Below are 17,237 nucleotides of genomic sequence, written 5' to 3'. Positions count from 1 at the left end.
ACACCTACCTTGTGTAGGCTGCCCCCTAGCTGTGACCTTAAGTACTACTGGGCTATACTGTGGGTTAGATAGACTCTTGTATGGATGAAAACAGCCGCCATGCGTAATAATGAAATTCGGTCATAAATGAGGTGAGAAGGTGACTGGAGATGACATTAATGTGGTGACCTTCTGACTGCACTAACAGGCCTCAATGAGGGTGGAAGAGGCTGCTTGTGTGGCCAAGTTGTGCGTGAATTTTTCTCACCCAGCACTTGCGCCAAGAGGCAGGATCAGCCTGTATGTGACTAGTTTAAAAACAAGTTGCACCTAAGACATAGTGAGTTTTATTTTAGGTGTGTCTAGCCATACATGTGGTGCACTAGAGGTATTCGGCTTTACCTAGTGTGTATGTACACTTAGGGCTAGATTTACTAAGCTGCGGGTTTGACAAAGTGGGGATGTTGCCTATAGCAACCAATCAGATTCTAGCTTTCATTTATTTAGTACCTTCTACAAAATGACAGCTAGAATCTGATTGGTTGCTATAGGCAACATCCCCACTTTTTCAAACCCGCAGCTTAGTAAATCTAGCCCTTAGTCTGAGAATAGAGGCTTTTCTCATATAACATCTCAAAGAGGAGCGTCAAGTTTTCTCTAATGAAGTAAATTGCAATATTCATTTTTATTAGTTATATATAGCATTAAAACAAAATGATTTCAAATATATTTTCCTTTTCAATAGAAGTTAAAGGCAAAAAATAATTATGACTCATTTAGCATCAGTGGATGAAGGTTTGATTAAACATTAACAAAGAGCTAATAGTTAAGAGCTTAAAGAAGTAAAAAAATGACGGTTTCTGTTTTTATGTAATGTGAATAAATTAGAAATACCTTTATCGGAGAACCAGAATGTGCGAATGCTGTCAGCACTGTATATCCAGGATAGTCTTGTGCTTTATATAGTCATAAAATGTCTTCTTTACTCCTAATGTCATCTAATATAATTTTCAATAATATATACAGTGTTTATAAGACAGAGAAAGTAATATGTTTTCATGGTAGTAGATACGTCACCTTTGAAAGTCAACATTGCCACCCATGGGTGGGATTACATAGGAATGGGTGGGATTACATAGATGGAATTACATAGGAATGAGTGGTGACTTCAGAGATTAGACATGCAAAGCCACGTTGGCTCCCGTAGAAAACAATAATTAGATCAGGTAGTTTGCTGGCATATAAAGACCATTTGAAGTGTATTTATTAACTGTAGGTCGTAGGATTTGATGCATCCACAACTGTTGAAGAATTCCTCTGTACACTTAACCAAGACATCGGGATGAGAAGCCCATCAAAGTCTGGATTTGCGCTGTTTACGGATGATCCCTCGGGAAAGAACTTTGAACATTGTCTACAGGGAAATATTAAGGTATATACAAATATTACACGTAACAAGTGGCAGCACCCGGATTGGGGAAAGGATCTCAAACACCCATTTCACATGTATGTCCAGCTGCTTCACACGTGTGGGTTATTTAAGTTCCACTTTGAAAATGTTATTTATATCAGCAGATAGCCTCAGTTATTACACATCTATTATTCAAATTTAAATAATATGTCCTATGCTGGGACAGGTGGATAAACTAATCCTGCGCAGGGTAAGTAAAAGGGGCCAAAACTCCGTCCCAGTCTGTAGGCACTGGGCATGCCGCTGCCGGATACTAACAAGTGCCATCCGGGGCTGCTGGCCAGGAGGGGCATTCGAAGATGGCTATGTGTTATGGATCACTGTTTTTTGTGTTTGTCACGTACGGCGCTGCGGACCTTTTGCGGCGCCTTATAAATAAAGATAATAATAATAATAATAATAATCTCAACATTTTCAAAGCAAGGTCTTCCATGTGTAGACTATTGAGAAATGTCTATTTAAGGTTAATGTTACTGGGATTGTGTGTATGTGTTTCTAGAATGTACTAGAGAAATGATAGCTAGAATCTGATTGGTTGCTATGAGCAGCTCCTTTTTAGAACTTTTAGTAATGCTACTCCCTAATCTGCTTTATTTCCCTGTCATCGCCAGATATGTGACATAATATCAAAGTGGGAGCAGGCGTCTAAGGAGCAGCTTCCTGGGAAGTGTGACGGCACCCGGACTGTACGGCTCACCTACAAGAACAGGTGCTGACCAGTGATCCGCACAGGTTGTGTTATGCTCGGGACGGTGGCTTAGTGGTTAGCACTGCTGCCTCTCAGCACTGGAGTCATGAGTTTGATTCCCAACTATGACATTATCTGTGTGGAGTTTGTATGTTCTCCCCGTGCTTTTGCTTGGGTTTCCTCCGGGTGCTCCGGTTTCCTCCCATAATCCAAAAACATACTAATAGGTTAATTGGCTGCTATCAAATTGACCCTAGTCTCTCTGTGTGTATGTTAGGGAATTTAAACTGTAAGCTCCAATGGGGCAGGGACTGATGTGAGTGCGTTCTCTGTACAGCGCTGCGGAATTAGTGGCGCTATATAAATAGATGGTGATAAAGCCGCGAGGTATAACAGCTTTGTACAAGCCTATCATTATTTACCTTTTACATGTAACCATATACCTACCTCTAGTAACTTTTAGCACTTTCTTGCAGGCTGAGCTTCTCGGTGCAGGTGCGAGGGGAGACTGAGCGGGAGAAGCTGCTGCTAATGTACCAGACAAATGATAAAATTGTTAATGGCATCTTTCCAGTAAATAAGGAGCTGGCGCTGGAGCTGGCGGCTCTGCTTGCCCAGGTAACCTCTGAGAAATGAACTATGTATTCCTTTTAATGCAATTTCCAAAGCAATTACTTTTAATGAAGCATTCCGCTAATGTGCAGTACACTATTAACCACTAATTATACAATTTGAGGTCTCCATGTAAAGATGACTTGCGAGGCGGTTTAACCTTCCCTCTGCGCCCTTTGCTTTCTGCTCTTTTGTCCCTTGCTCTTTCTGTATATTGCAGGTGGATAACAGATGTGAGAGTCAAGGTATTATTAGCGTATTGATTTAATGGGTCTACGTGTGTGGTAATGTGCCTAATGTATGGAATAATGGCAGTAAAGTGGTTTTAAAAGAAACAAAGTCAAATCAGCGGAGGCTCTTACATAAGCTCCTGTTCCTATGAAAAGTCATTTTTTTTCCTCCAAGGTCTCTCTAAAAGCAATGGTTTACATAAAGAAAGTAAATGAATGATCAGGTTGCTGAAGGCAGCCTTATAAATCTTGTCATAGAGCTGGTAGGGGCCATTTATAATGGCTAAAAAAATAATTTTACTAGTTCAATGGATAAATGCATGAAGCTATCTAAAAAGGAAAAGTGGAGGTGTTGCCCATAGCAACCAATCAGATTCTAGCTATCATTTAATCTACAGTCTAGAATCTGATTGGTTGCTATGGGTAATGATGGTTTGAGAGCAGAACAGGGGCCTCAGGGGAAGCAGGGGCCTTGGAGGGGTGGGGGGGGGGTCCCTCACCTCAGGGCCCCGTAGCCTCTACGGCCCCTATTATTATGCCCCTTTCCCAATATTTGGAGAGTAACTTTTGTGATGTGATTCATTTTGAAAGTTGTCAGTGAAAGTAAACACAGAGGATCACATAAGACGAGCAACTTGTTTCATTTTAAATTGGAACATGTATTATAGGCATACTTGCCGATTATTATAAACTCCCCTTCTGGATCAGGTGACAAGTGCACAAGGGGACGTGCCATGTCGTCACAGCGGCCCCGCCCCCTGCTATGGAATGTCAATATTCACGGCATTGCATAGAGGGGGCGGTGCCTTATGATGCAAATCATCCGGGATGATGCCTACTCTTCTAGGAGTCCGGGAGGACTGCCCGAAGTTCCAAGAGAGTAGGCAAGTAGGATTATAGGGAATAATGGTCCCTTACTGTAAAATAAAATTAAAATTAGAAGTCAGCTTGAAGTACTGCTACCTGTACGTGACATGGTCATACAACTCCTCTGTGACTTCTAATACCCTTAAGTTTAGATTAGGTGGGTACTTTATTCCCAATGTTTTTCACAACTCATACTGTTCTACAAAACACACAAGTTACTATAGCCAGGACAATCCTACACAACTGTGCCCACCTAACCCCGAATATGCACTGAGCTAATAGGAGTCATTCTACAAAACTCACTAAGCATTAGCAAGAAGATCACTATTTGTTTTCTTTATATGCATTTTTATATTCTTTTTATTATTTTTTTAACTGTTTTAATAACACATATACATTAAAAGAACAACAACATGGAATAAAGGTTCAGAAAAGAGAGAGCCATCATAATCCTAAATGGACGCTTCTATATACATGTTTACGCACATTTCTCTAACATAACGAAAGAGGGAGAGAGCTGCATTACCTGGGCATTACTGCTATACCTGTTCTCTCCAGGGGATACATTTATCAAGCTGTGGGTTTGAAAAAGTGGAGAGGTTGCCTATAGCAACCAATCAGATTCTAGCTATCATTTTTTAGAATGTACTAAATGAATGAGAACTAGAATCTGATTGGTTGCTATAGGCAACCTCTCTACTTTTTCAAACCCGCATCTTGATAAATTTACCCCCTGCTGTATGGCCAAGTCGGACATATCTGACTATTTGGAGAAAGCACCCCATGGGGCACAAATAATGTGGTCGGCTAATGACCACACATATTGTCCAACCACATTTTCTGGTAGTGCCAATAGGCATCTGAATGTTTTCTACTAGATGTTAATCATGGTTGGTGCAGTTGTACCATCACATGCTGTGATTTGTGGCCAATTAGGTTTAACATTTCCTTTAATTGTTGGAATACTATATCGGAGTTTGTGTTGGTAAATCTCTACTGGTCATTATGGTTATATGGATGAAAATGAAATGAATAAACCATTTCTGATGATACCTTTTCATTTTCATTTTAGTGGCTCTATATCAGTATCATCCCCAGCCACTGTTTTTGGGGCTTGAAAAGGAGCCTGTACATTAAATCAAGAATCTGAAATGTATCACCAAGCTAGTTGCTAAAATACAATCTTCATTGTTAATGTAATTGGACTTATTATTAACATGTGTTGTCACTCTAGGTTGAAACCGGAGACTTTGAACGCCCGTTCCAGGCCACAGCGTGTCAAGCAAAATCAAGCCAAGCCATAAAACAAACACTGGAGAAGTTTTATCCGAAGAGGTATAGAGAGGACTGCACGGAGGAGCAACTAAGGTAAGATTGGATGCACCAGAGATGACAATTATTATTATTATCATTTATTTATATAGCACCAGTAATTCCGCAGTGCTGTACAGAGAGCTCATTCACATCAGTCCCTGCCCCAGTCTAAATTCCCTAACACACACACACACACAGACAGACTAGGGTCAATTTGTTAGCAGCCAATTAACCTACCAGTATGTGTTTGGAGTGTGGGAGGAAACCGGAGCACCCGGAGGGAACCCACACAAACACGGGGAGAACATACAAACACCACACAGATAAGGCCATGGTCGGGAATTGAACTCATGACCCCAGTGCTGAGAGGCAGAAGTGCTAACCACTTAGCCACTGTGCTGCCCATGACAAGCAGTTACTTTATTAAATATTATTGGCTACCTAATTCTACTGCTCCCTATATACATTTTACTTCATACCCACCCCCCATTGAGCCATTAATCCTAGCTGCAGCTAAAGAAATACTCTACAATATGTTTAATAATGTTTATTCCAGACAGCTTCACCAGCGTCTGGCCACCAGGTGGATGGCTCTTCGAGGACATAGCGCTTCAGACTGTGTACGAATATACCTCACTGTTGCAAGAAAATGGACATTCTTTGGGGCCACCCTTTTTCCAGCAAAAGTAAGGAACCCGTGCTGTGCAGAGATGTGTGTTGTACAATCTCTATATTTGCAGTAATATTGTACCAAAACACAACATTTTGTTTTCAATGTTTTATACGTCTGAACACATGAAAACAACTTTGTTTTTGTGTTTGTAATTATTCTCATTGGCTACGATATATACTGTAATGATGTAACCAGTAATATGTAGGACGCCCAGCAAAGGAATGTTTATGACAACTTAATAAATTAAGAAAAAATGTGATGTTGCCCATAGCAACCAATCAAAGATTTGCTTTAATTTTGCAAACAGCAGTAGAACAATGTCAGCTAGAATCTGATTGGTTGCTCTGCATAATGTGTCCTGTTCTACACAGATGTGGTCATAACAGTTTAACTTCAGCCTGGGACAACTCAATGGGAGGCTCATACTTGACCACTGCTGTCATACTATTACTTCTGTCCTGTGTTGACCCGCTTTGCTGCTTTGTGACGTTATTTCCCTGTACATCTCCTGCAGCCATGATGCATGTCTGCCTTTGTAGAAGTCTGTCTGGCTCTACTGATCTATAGTGATGTGCCCATTGCAATTCGATCATGAATGAGTGGTAGCACCTTATCTGCGGGCACTTGTATGCCTTCTGCCAACATGGAGAATAGTAAGACCTACTCTTGATGGTAGGTTAGTTTGGGCCCCCTTACAAAACATGAAGAGCTCCCAGTAATCTGTCAAATGCAGTGCGGTGTGGGAAACTCTCATGTGCCCATTTATTGACCTTCTGGTTGGCGTGACTCAGAAACCCAACACAGTGCTCCTAGCTTGGTGTCATTCAATGTGACCAAGGGTGCTCTTTGCTCCTGAAGATAATCCTCATGGTGGAGAATTCAGTTATCTGCAGAGTACTTCCATCATCATCATCATCATCATTTATTTATATAGCACCACTGATTCCGCAGCGCTGTACAGAGAACTCATTCACATCAGTCCCTGCCCCATTGGAGCTTACAGTCTAAATTTCCTAATATAGACACACACTCACACATAGACACAGACAGACAGAGAGGGAGACAAACAGACAGAAAGGGAGACAGACAGGGCGAGGCTAGGGTCAATTTTGATAGCAGCCAATTAACCTACCAGTATGTTTTTGGAGTGTGGGAGGAAACCGGAGCACGCGGAGGAAACCCATGCAAACACAGGGAGCACATAAAAACTCCACACAGATAAGGCCATGGTCGGGAATCGAACTCATGACCCCAGTGCTGTGAGGCAGAAGTGCTAACCACTAGGCCACTCTGCTGCACGCACTTCCAGGACGAAAGGCATTCCGCGTTACCGCAATATCACGGATTTCTCTTCACCCCCCATAGGGAGAAATCTGCGATGTTGCAGTACCATAGGAACATAGCATAGACAGAAGTAGACCATGCGAGTAATTCAATAAGCTGTGGTTATGTCCTCAATGAAAAGTTATGAACTAAGTGTAACCTAATAATTACTTCAAATCTGCAATTGGACTCTAAAGTGTCAACAATGTATTTTTGTGAAGATCTATATAACCATCACTAGGCAGTTCCTAGAGCAGTACAACCGCCTGGCAAAGCAGTAGCTGAAACTCATGGCACAGCAAAGAGCAAGGCGTAGGCCCCTGGTGATACCACCAGTAGCGCACGCAGGGGGGGTTTCTGAGTCTCTAGAAACCCCCCCCCTGCGCTAACTATGTGGCCACTGTCCTATACAGCAGCCGCGGCGCTGTCAAAGAAGCGTCTGCGGCGGTGCTGTATTGTATATATAGGACAGCGCTGGCAAAACGGAGCTGCTGCGGGTGGGGGGGAACCCCCCTAAACCCCCCTAAAAATCCTGCGTGCGCCACTGCGACTCTAAATGAGGTCCTATATCTTGCTATTTACCATGGAATCCCAGACATTCATGGGACGTCAAAAATAGATTTTGGACTTTTAACAACACCATAAAATAACAGCGCATGGTGCAGATAATTGCTGAAATCAATAACAGACAGTTTAGATGTCAGCTACTCAAATGTTTCCAGGTTTCATAATTAATGGTTAGTATCATCTAAACACAGGTCAGGTAACTAGCACTTTGACCTTGTCGGCATGACTCGGTGATACCATTAACTGCTTGTCCTGGTGTATTTCTTGAGGAAGGGGGTTACTAGATTGTGACCAGATGCTCGGAGAAACCCCCCTGCGCTAACTATGTGGCCACTGTCCTATACAGCAGCCGCGGCGCTGTCAAAGAAGCGTCTGCGGCGGTGCTGTATTGTATACAGCACCGCCGCAGACGCTTCTTAGACAGCGCCGCGGCTGCTGTATAGGACAGCGCTGGCAAAACGGAGCTGCTGCTCTCTCGTTTTTTTTTTTGGGGGGTTGTTTTGGGTCGGCGGGGAGAAACCCCCCCCCCCCCTCCCCCGACAATCCTCCGTGCGCCCCTGACCACGGTACACAATCAAAAAAGAAAGCATAGTACTATATAATATTGTAATCATAAAAACAGATTTCTTTATTAATCAATAATATAAGCATCACCAAAAGTAACACATTTCACTACAGTTAGGGTTTTGAAAGCCCCACATCTGTCTGTTCTTATACTGACTGCAGAGTTATCACAACATAAGTTACAGCAAATCAGCTTTACAGTGGCAGAATAAATGTTCCATGTATATGTTATTTGACTATATCTGTTATAAGCAGAGGATATTCCTGGCAGCATATTTTATTATTCTGTCTAATTAACGACCCCATTTGGACACATTTTATATGATATGTGGTTACGCTGTAATATTAAAGTCTTTTGTGAAGTTTTGTTCTTCTTATGCCTATCTTTCTACCTATAGCCCGTACCCCCGACTCCCTTCGACGGTCCGCTGGTTTGGCTGGCTGTACATGAAGACGGAATAAGTGTTCTGGAATATAACACAATGGTATATCAAAGTGCTTTCATACTAATAATATTAGTATTTAGCCACTGTAGACGGCAAGCCAATCATGTCAGTATTAAATACAATGCTTTATTATAATAAACTCCATTTCTGCTTAAAATACTGCAATTTTCTGCCGACAAAAGGATTAAAATTTTCACTTCTGTAGGTGTATTGCTAAAAATGTCAAATGGCTTATTTATGGATTTATTACAAACCCGTTAGATTTCCTGAAAATAAATGTACGCTAGACATATTGCTTATACGGCCCTTGGAAGAAAAAAAAAAACCATAATGGCAGTCCTACAGTCTTTTATTAAGTAAATGCATTGCTTTTGTTTGAGTCTTTCAACACAGTCGTTGTTTGAATTGGAAATAAAAATAATGTTTTGCCCTCTCTTTCTCTTCCTCCCACTCTTCTGCTTCTTAAGAGGTTGTTGTTCACGTACGTACACAGGAGTCTAATGACCTTCGGAGGTTACTGCGATGAATTTATGCTGGTAGTTAACACACAGACAAAGGACAGCTCAACTGAGAAACTTCTGTTTGCCATGGCGAAAGTAAAGGTAGGTACATTAGCTGAAATACACGCCAGCCGCTCAGAGGTAGGCTTTTAGGAATAAAGTACTCTTATATGCCTGGATATAAAAAGCATGAATTAAGCACCTGCAGTTTAAACAAAGCCATGTTTATTATCTTAGCTGGAAGCTGTGAGAGGAAAAAAGCAATTATAAACTATAAGACCAGGTGATGTAATTACCAAGTGCTTGCTCTTTTGTTCGTCTAGTGGTCTTCTCACCGGGTTCCAAATCTCACTCACACAAATAAAATGTGGCATCACGAAACGAGCGAAGCTTTTCTGCCGAGCAGCCTAGATTGCTACTAATAAAATATAACAGAGGTAGTGGCACCTGAAGAATATTTTCTGTTTCCAGCACTTAGCTGGTGGTAGGAGACATGGGGGCGAGGGGAAAGCAGTGATTATTTTATTTTTATTTTTTAGTAACGCTATGTAATATCAACTTGGATTTAACAGTCAAGAGAACAATGTTAAAATAATTGTTTTAACAAACTAATCTTATTTGGGAGTTTAACTTTGTTTTTTCCATACAATTCTGTAGGGCATCTTAAGCTAGGTACACACTACACTGTTTTCGTCCAATAATCGTCTCAATCAGCCGACATACGACCGCTCATTCAAAAGTCGGGTCAGTGTGTGCAGTGGCACGATGGTCGAAAGTCTGCCCAAGTGGACGATTGTCGCCTCATTTGGTTGGTCGTACCGTTTAATATTTTCGTTCCAATCTCGTTTCCGCTGTGCAGTGTGTATAAACTTCCGACCGATCCACAACAGTGAGTACGAAATTAGTCATTGCTCACGACAACATGGCTGTAAAAAGTCGCTAAAGGGACGCCCGCTCTTCCCTTTATTGTCCTAAACAAGGCTAGTGTGTATGCAGTCAATGGACCGAGCGATCGGAACATCGATCACATGTAAAATCGCTCGGCTTAAAAAGTTGGTTGAAATTTCTGTAGTGAGTACCTAGCTTTAGTCCAGTTTATAAATTAGTGGAAGGATTTAATGTACTGTACCTACTGGGGAAAATTAAAATGAGGAGGATTAGGGGGTACTCCCAGCGGAAGTAGAAGATCATTTAAGTTACCTGGGCAATTGGCTCTGAATTTAGTAAAGGAATCATTTTCCACAAAATGATATGTTGTTGAGTTTTATTTTTACCTTTTTTAAATAATAATTTTATTTCCAAAAAAGAGTCAAACACAAAAGGACAAAAGAAAATCTAAACGTATATGGTTGGCACATGCATTTGTATAATTTTTATAGGCAGCATCCAGATACATGAGCAGTAACCTGCAGAGAGAAGCCTGTTAAGGGGGTGAGGGAGGTGAGCGAGGGTAGGGTACTAATGGGGAGGGGGGGCAAAATGGTTTGGGTTTGTGGTGGTCAAAAGGACAGCAGATTATAACCAACACAGGGAAGGAGACGTTTAACCTAGTTTGAGTTATATGTAGAGGTCTGAGAGCCCCCAGTGAGGAGCCAGCTTGTGTAGTGTTCCTGTTAAATAATAATCAAAGGATCAATGTCTGAGCAAATGGATGAGATTTATAATTAAGATGAGCTGTCATTTCTTGCATTGCAGCAACATGCCAAATTTTTCTATGGAGAAGGGATGTAGGTGGGGCATTGTACACATATCTTCTAATAGGAATCCATTTTAATTTTATATTTACATGGTTTTAATAGTATAAATTGGTTATGTATATCTACAGTTTGTTAGTCTGAAATTTCACTAAGGAGAATCTTAAAACATTGTGCCATAGCAATTCGTGAATGATTTATTGAGTTCATTAATTTATAACAGCAGTCAACTGAAGATATCTATACATCTATATATATATATATATATATATATATATATATATATATATATATATATATATATATAGATATAGATATATATATATAGATACAAGTTAACCCGTGCATGATACTCATGCATTCTAGTCAAATCAAGCTACTTAAGGTCTTAAAAAGGTTCTTGTCATGCATTTGGGCCTAGCCCAGGCCTCCTCAGGGGAAGAGCGTTACTTCCCGACGCGCCCTTTTTAATGTGTGTTCATGAGGTAAAATTACCTCACGAAAATGAGTTTGAGCCCTCAACTCGTAAATTTAGCCTTTACTACCCCTCCCACAGGAGGAAGGGGGGAGGATGGAAGTTAACTGACTTCACTATTCTAATTTTTATGTCAAATAATGTCAGTATACCAAATTTCAGGTCAATTGGATGAGCCCTTTCTGAGAAAATAGTTTTTTCCACACACACTAACACACGCCGCTAGGCTTTTACTTTTATATATTAGACAAGTTAAACCGTGCATGATACTCATGCATTCTAGTCAAATCAAGCTACTTAAGGTGTTAAAAAGGTTCTTGTCATGCATTTGGGGCTAGGCCAGGCCTCCTCAGGGGAAGAGCGTTACTTCCCGATGCAAGCGCCCTTTTTTAACGTGGTTTTGTCCACATGTCACCACCTCATCATTTTTCTCCATCACCTCATCCTTCATCTTTATCGCCACATCTATCCAGATGTCTATCCAGACACAGGGATCTCTCTCAGAGGTCCTGAGTATCACACTCCTCTCGCTCTGTCACCCCCGGCAACCACCAACCACTCCCCACTGTCACCCCCGGCAACCACTCCCAACTGTCACTTCTCCTTCAAGAAAAATATATATATTTTTTTAAAATCTTTATAAACACTTTTAACAATTAATAAATTAAATTAACAAATTAAAAACATCTTAGTATACCAAATTTCAGCCCTTTCTGAGGTTTTTTTTCCACACACACTAAGAATATAGTAGGTCAGTGTATATCTTCGCCCAGCAGGTGGCGCTGCAGCTTGGTTATTTTTTTTCCACATACAGACACATGCCACTAGGCTTTTATATAGTAGATAATGCTAAGAATTTAGTAGGTCAGTGTATAACTCTGCCCAGCAGGTGGCGCTGCAGCTTGTTTTTTGTTTTTTTTCACACACAGACTAACACACGCCGCTAGGCTTTTATATTATAGATAGATATATATATCCATATCTATACATATCTATCTCTTTCTCTCCAGAATACGCACATATCTGACACAAGACACCGCAAAAACATTAATTCATGCACTCATCATCTCCCGCATCGACTATTGCAATTCCCTCCTTACTGGTCTTCCCAAAGTCAGACTTGAACCCCTACAATCTATTTTGTACGCAGCGGCTAGACTGATTTTCCTTACAAACCATTCTTCCTCAGCTGACCCACTCTGTCAGTCTTTACATTGGCTGCCTGTATTTCAACGAATCCAATATAAAATTCTTCTACTAACATACAAGGCCATCAACAAAATTGCACCGACATACATTTCCTCACTTGTCTCGAAATATCTCCCGACTCGGCACCTCCGTTCTGCACAAGATCTACGTCTCTCCTCCACTCTCATCACATCCTCCCAATCTCGGTTACAGGATTTTTTCCGGGCTGCACCTACTTTGTGGAATTCCCTCCCACGCACAATAAGACTTTCTTCTAGTCTTCAAACCTTCAAGCGTTCGCTGAAAACCCACCTCTTCAGACAAGGTTATGAGATTCCTCAACCATCATCTTAATTTCCCTAGATTACCCTCTTGCCACCCTCTACACTGCTAACGCAAGACAACAACCTTCTGACCAACATTGCAACACACACAGCCCACTCAATACTTTTACCTTTGCAGTCTGGCTGGTCCTTTGTGCAATATGATGTAGCACATGCCCTTGTGTTTCAAACTCCCATTGTCCTATAGATTGTAAGCTTTCGAGCAGGGTTCTCTTACCTCTCTGTCTGTATGTATTACCCAGTATTGTCTTATTAATGTTTGTTCCTATTTGTAAAGCGCCACGGAATTTGCTGGTGCTATATAAATAAATGTTGATGATGATGATTCCCTGCCCTGTCCCTCTCCTTTATTGGTGGTGGATGCCACTGTTTATGGTGACCAGCTTCGCTTAGCAACCATGCGCACATCGGGCCAATTCATCAGGGAACGCAAAGTGAAAGCAATTTGTTTTTTTTAAAACAGACGATAAGTGCAAGCAGGTATGCCCGTATTTAACAAGAAGAGGATCTCAAGAAATGTTTCTAATTGAATACGGGTCTAAGTACATTCTGCATATACGGCACTTGCTGTATGCAGACAGACACAGCACACAAACGCACAAAATAAAAATTAAATACATTAACACATGTTAATAATATAGTTATTAATGAATAAACATCAGGAAAAAAAACCTTTTTTTTATTTATTAGGATATTATTAATGCCTACTGTACATAAAATGCACTTATACAGTTAATTGCAAACACATGTTCTAGCATACATATACGCGACCGTCATTGAATATATCTAACGTGATTGTTTATGTTTAATGGATTCCGTTTCAGATTTTGGAGATAACGCTGCTGATCGCCAGTTACATCAACACAACTCAGCATCAGAAGGTGACCGCACACCATCTCTCTGCCCCAGCCCTGCTCTCCGCTCAGGCTGAAGAATCAAAGGTCAAACACATGGGAAGCCAGCTGCTCTTGTCAAACAACAGGCCGACCAAAGGCCCTACTTTGTTATAACTTGTATCTGTACAGTTAGCTATACCACATTCCTGAAGTCCATTATTCATGGATACAATCAGACATTCCCATCTGACAAGCGGAACTGCAGATCTGCGGAGGCAGCCATTTTGTGTGATTAACTAATATTCACAATATATATTTTACACAGTATCAACAAGTACAAAATCACAATGCCACCTTTGTATTGGATAGAGGACACGACAAATGGAAAGTTGCATTAATCCTCTTAGGGATCAGTGTTTGTTCAGTACATATCCATTAGGCCTTGCTCTGTGATAGACCCTCATGCTAATATGAAGCATGCTGCTGACCAATGAAATGTAAAGCAATGGGGCCTGTTTCATCTCACTTCAATTTAACTTCTCTAAGTGTTTTGTATGAACATTTGAACAAGCTTTTGGGGTATATTTATCAAGCCCTCTAGAAATTGAGGTATTGTCCATTGCAACCAATCAGATTCTAGCTTTCAGAATGTACTATAGGATGATGTCCATAGCAACCAATCAGATTCTAGCTTTCAGAATGTACTATAACTATGATAGCCAGAATCTGATTGATTGCTATAGACATCATCTTATAGTACATTCTGAAAGCTAGAATCTGATTGGTTGCTATGGACATCATCTTATAGTACATTTTGAAAGCTAGAATCTGATTGGTTGCTGTGGGCAATACCATCACTTTTCCTTTTTAGAAGGTTTAATAAACCTACCCCTTTATGGTTTGTAAAATTATTATTAATCTGGTAGTTTATAATCATAGTTTGGCCTAAAAATATTTTCCACATTGGCATTTTCAAATATATACACAATATGAGATGACACATGCACAATAGCCAGAAATAAATATTGATTACCTGTTATGTGGTGTGAAAACTAGGGTCGTTGGATGATTGCATTGCGAATCATATAATTATGACATCTGTGGTATCTGTTTTGGTGGAAAAGATGAATGGTTTCTTTTGGTGTTAAACAAAACAGAAGACAGGGAGTGATCGGACATAATAATACTTCAATTATCTATAATGTATTTTTGTTTGAATTCTGAGATATTAGAACAATTCAACACATATGATACTCAGTATCCACACATGTATATTAGGATGCTATGCTTTAAGCAATGCGATATCAAGCACATCTTATGGGTACCCACATTCTAAAAATCTCTGTAAAGGGATCTATACTTTGTTTCTGACATTTCGGATGGATCACTGCAAATATATAGATCCCATAAAATGACTTAATAATATTTGTTGCGTTATTAAGGGTGTGAGATATCACTACACAATACTCACTCCTAGTAAACTGATAGGATAAATATTGGTTCGGCTCACAAAATGGCTGCCTCCACTTTAAAGGAGAAGTACCAGTGTATAACATGGTGATGAGACATCAATAATTGTTTTCTGAAAAGTACAATCTACTTATCACTTTGTGTTCTTTCCTGAGGATTCATCAGAAAAGTTTTTATTTCGAAAGGGGTTTTCTGCCTTCAGGTGACTTTAATTTATTAGCTTGTATGTGCCCTCCTGTCACTTTCACTAAGACATAATTTCATACTTGACAGGGGGGCGTGGTTGTAGGGCGGGATGAATGCAAAGTACATTGTTCAGCAATACCCTTACATTCCACAGCAACTCTGTTAGAAAGTGCTGCATAATATGCAGTTGGAGAAGCCCCTCCCTCATCATGGCTACCTGCAGCAGAATTAGTGAAAGAGGATGGGTATATTTAGTGACGTATAAACACTTCAGTTATTTCAAGTATATTATTTAACTCAGTAATGCACCATCTTTGATATATAGTAATGTCAAATATTTGCTTTAGTTGCTCTTTAAGAAACTGCTCAACACCAGGAAGTCTTATTATACCACTGTCACACTGCCGAAAACACCCGGGTCCTTGGGGTGACCCCCTTTCAACCCGGGTCTTACCGACACCTATTGAAAGTTATAAAAATAAAAAAAAAATTACAAGAGGAGCCAATCAGAGCTTCTCTTGTGATGTTGCCATGGCAGACCCATGTTCAGTGTGAACACAGTCTACCCGGGTATTTGTCAGGGTCGGAAGATCTGTCCCTCAGCAATATCCTGGGTTCATGTACCCGGGTTATTGCCGGGGTGGTAATCTGAAAGTGGTATAAGAGTGGAGAATAGATCTCTAAATAATAAAACTATTTAGAATGTCACACGGGGATAATTAGAATGTCTGGTATTTTATGACACTTCCTCTAATCCAGTACTAGCTACAGCTGCTAAATTTACCAGTCAACCGTTTATAGTTTTGATTTATTTAAAACTTATTTCACTTCCGTAACAACTCTGTTTTTTGCAGTTTATGGCATTTAAAATGCAGGTAGATAAAAGGGTTACATTCTAATCTCACATCAATCTGTTGGTACGAATATAAACACATCTACACTGATTCTTGACCTGGTCCTCTGATGTAACTTTTATTTTGCTTTACTATACAACACCTTGCACTCAGGAGAGAGAATTTTATTTAAACCACTGTTTACGCGCTATGCTCTCTCCTCGACTGGAGGGGATGTGAGGTACAGAGGAAGCCGGCCTGCGAGAGAGCACTCTAGACAGCACTCTAATCTGACAGCCCGATTTAAACTTTCAGACTATTCCCGCAACGGGGCCAGCTTAAACTACACCTCACAGCTCTCCTGCTGTGCGAGCTGGAGAAAGTCTGTTTTCTCCTGGCACAAATCACTATGTAGTAAAGAAAAAAAAAGAAAATCACAGGACCTGGCAACAAGTCAGATTTAATGCATTATACTGAGTGCCTGAACACATGAACACTTTCCATAGTGAACCAATTAAATGATAATTTCCATGAAATAATTTATTTTATTATTTTCAAGTGAAGAAAATAGCCCCAAGTACCATGCCATTTTCTTCCTACATTATTTTAACAAAAACATCTTAAGCAATTACTGCTACATTACAGCTGTGTATGATTGCGCAAGTATTACTTGTATTTATCCTGCAAAGATTGGAGCACAAAGTCGTATGTAACTAATTGTAGAAACAAACATTTGCAGACATCAGTTTTTTTAGTTTTCTATTTGCAGCAATTGATATCCAGTTTTTGAATAAGAAGGATATATACAGTCATAGACCATATATACTGCATAAAGTGTTTTTTGGAATATGGTAGTGTCCACAAAATAGGAAACGTGTATACAGAAGAGACATGGGGTTAGATTTACTAAATGTCTAAAAAGTAAAAGTGGTAGTGTTGCCCATATTAACCAATCACATTTTATCCACCATTTATCT

At 40.2% G+C, this 17,237-nt stretch overlaps 1 protein-coding gene across 2 annotated transcripts in view; it reads left to right on the top strand.

Moving 5' to 3' along the window:
• Positions 1-14,345, top strand: part of PLEKHH2 (pleckstrin homology, MyTH4 and FERM domain containing H2) — a 110,728-nt gene extending 96,383 nt beyond the window's left edge. For both annotated transcript variants that reach the window (XM_075204147.1, XM_075204146.1), the window contains exons 23-30: positions 1,256-1,411; positions 2,062-2,159; positions 2,615-2,756; positions 5,082-5,215; positions 5,718-5,847; positions 8,687-8,773; positions 9,202-9,336; positions 13,760-14,345. In XM_075204147.1, the coding sequence (XP_075060248.1) occupies positions 1,256-1,411; positions 2,062-2,159; positions 2,615-2,756; positions 5,082-5,215; positions 5,718-5,847; positions 8,687-8,773; positions 9,202-9,336; positions 13,760-13,945 (1,068 nt within the window). In that variant the 3' untranslated portion in view covers positions 13,946-14,345. The remainder of the gene's footprint in view (positions 1-1,255; positions 1,412-2,061; positions 2,160-2,614; positions 2,757-5,081; positions 5,216-5,717; positions 5,848-8,686; positions 8,774-9,201; positions 9,337-13,759) is intronic.
• Positions 14,346-17,237: the final 2,892 nt, after the last annotated feature.

The sequence above is a fragment of the Mixophyes fleayi genome, chromosome 3 (assembly GCF_038048845.1).
Source record: "Mixophyes fleayi isolate aMixFle1 chromosome 3, aMixFle1.hap1, whole genome shotgun sequence".
Taxonomy (NCBI): domain Eukaryota; kingdom Metazoa; phylum Chordata; class Amphibia; order Anura; family Limnodynastidae; genus Mixophyes; species Mixophyes fleayi.
Note: the sequence above shows the minus strand (reverse complement) of the source record. Positions and strands in the feature narration are given on the sequence as shown.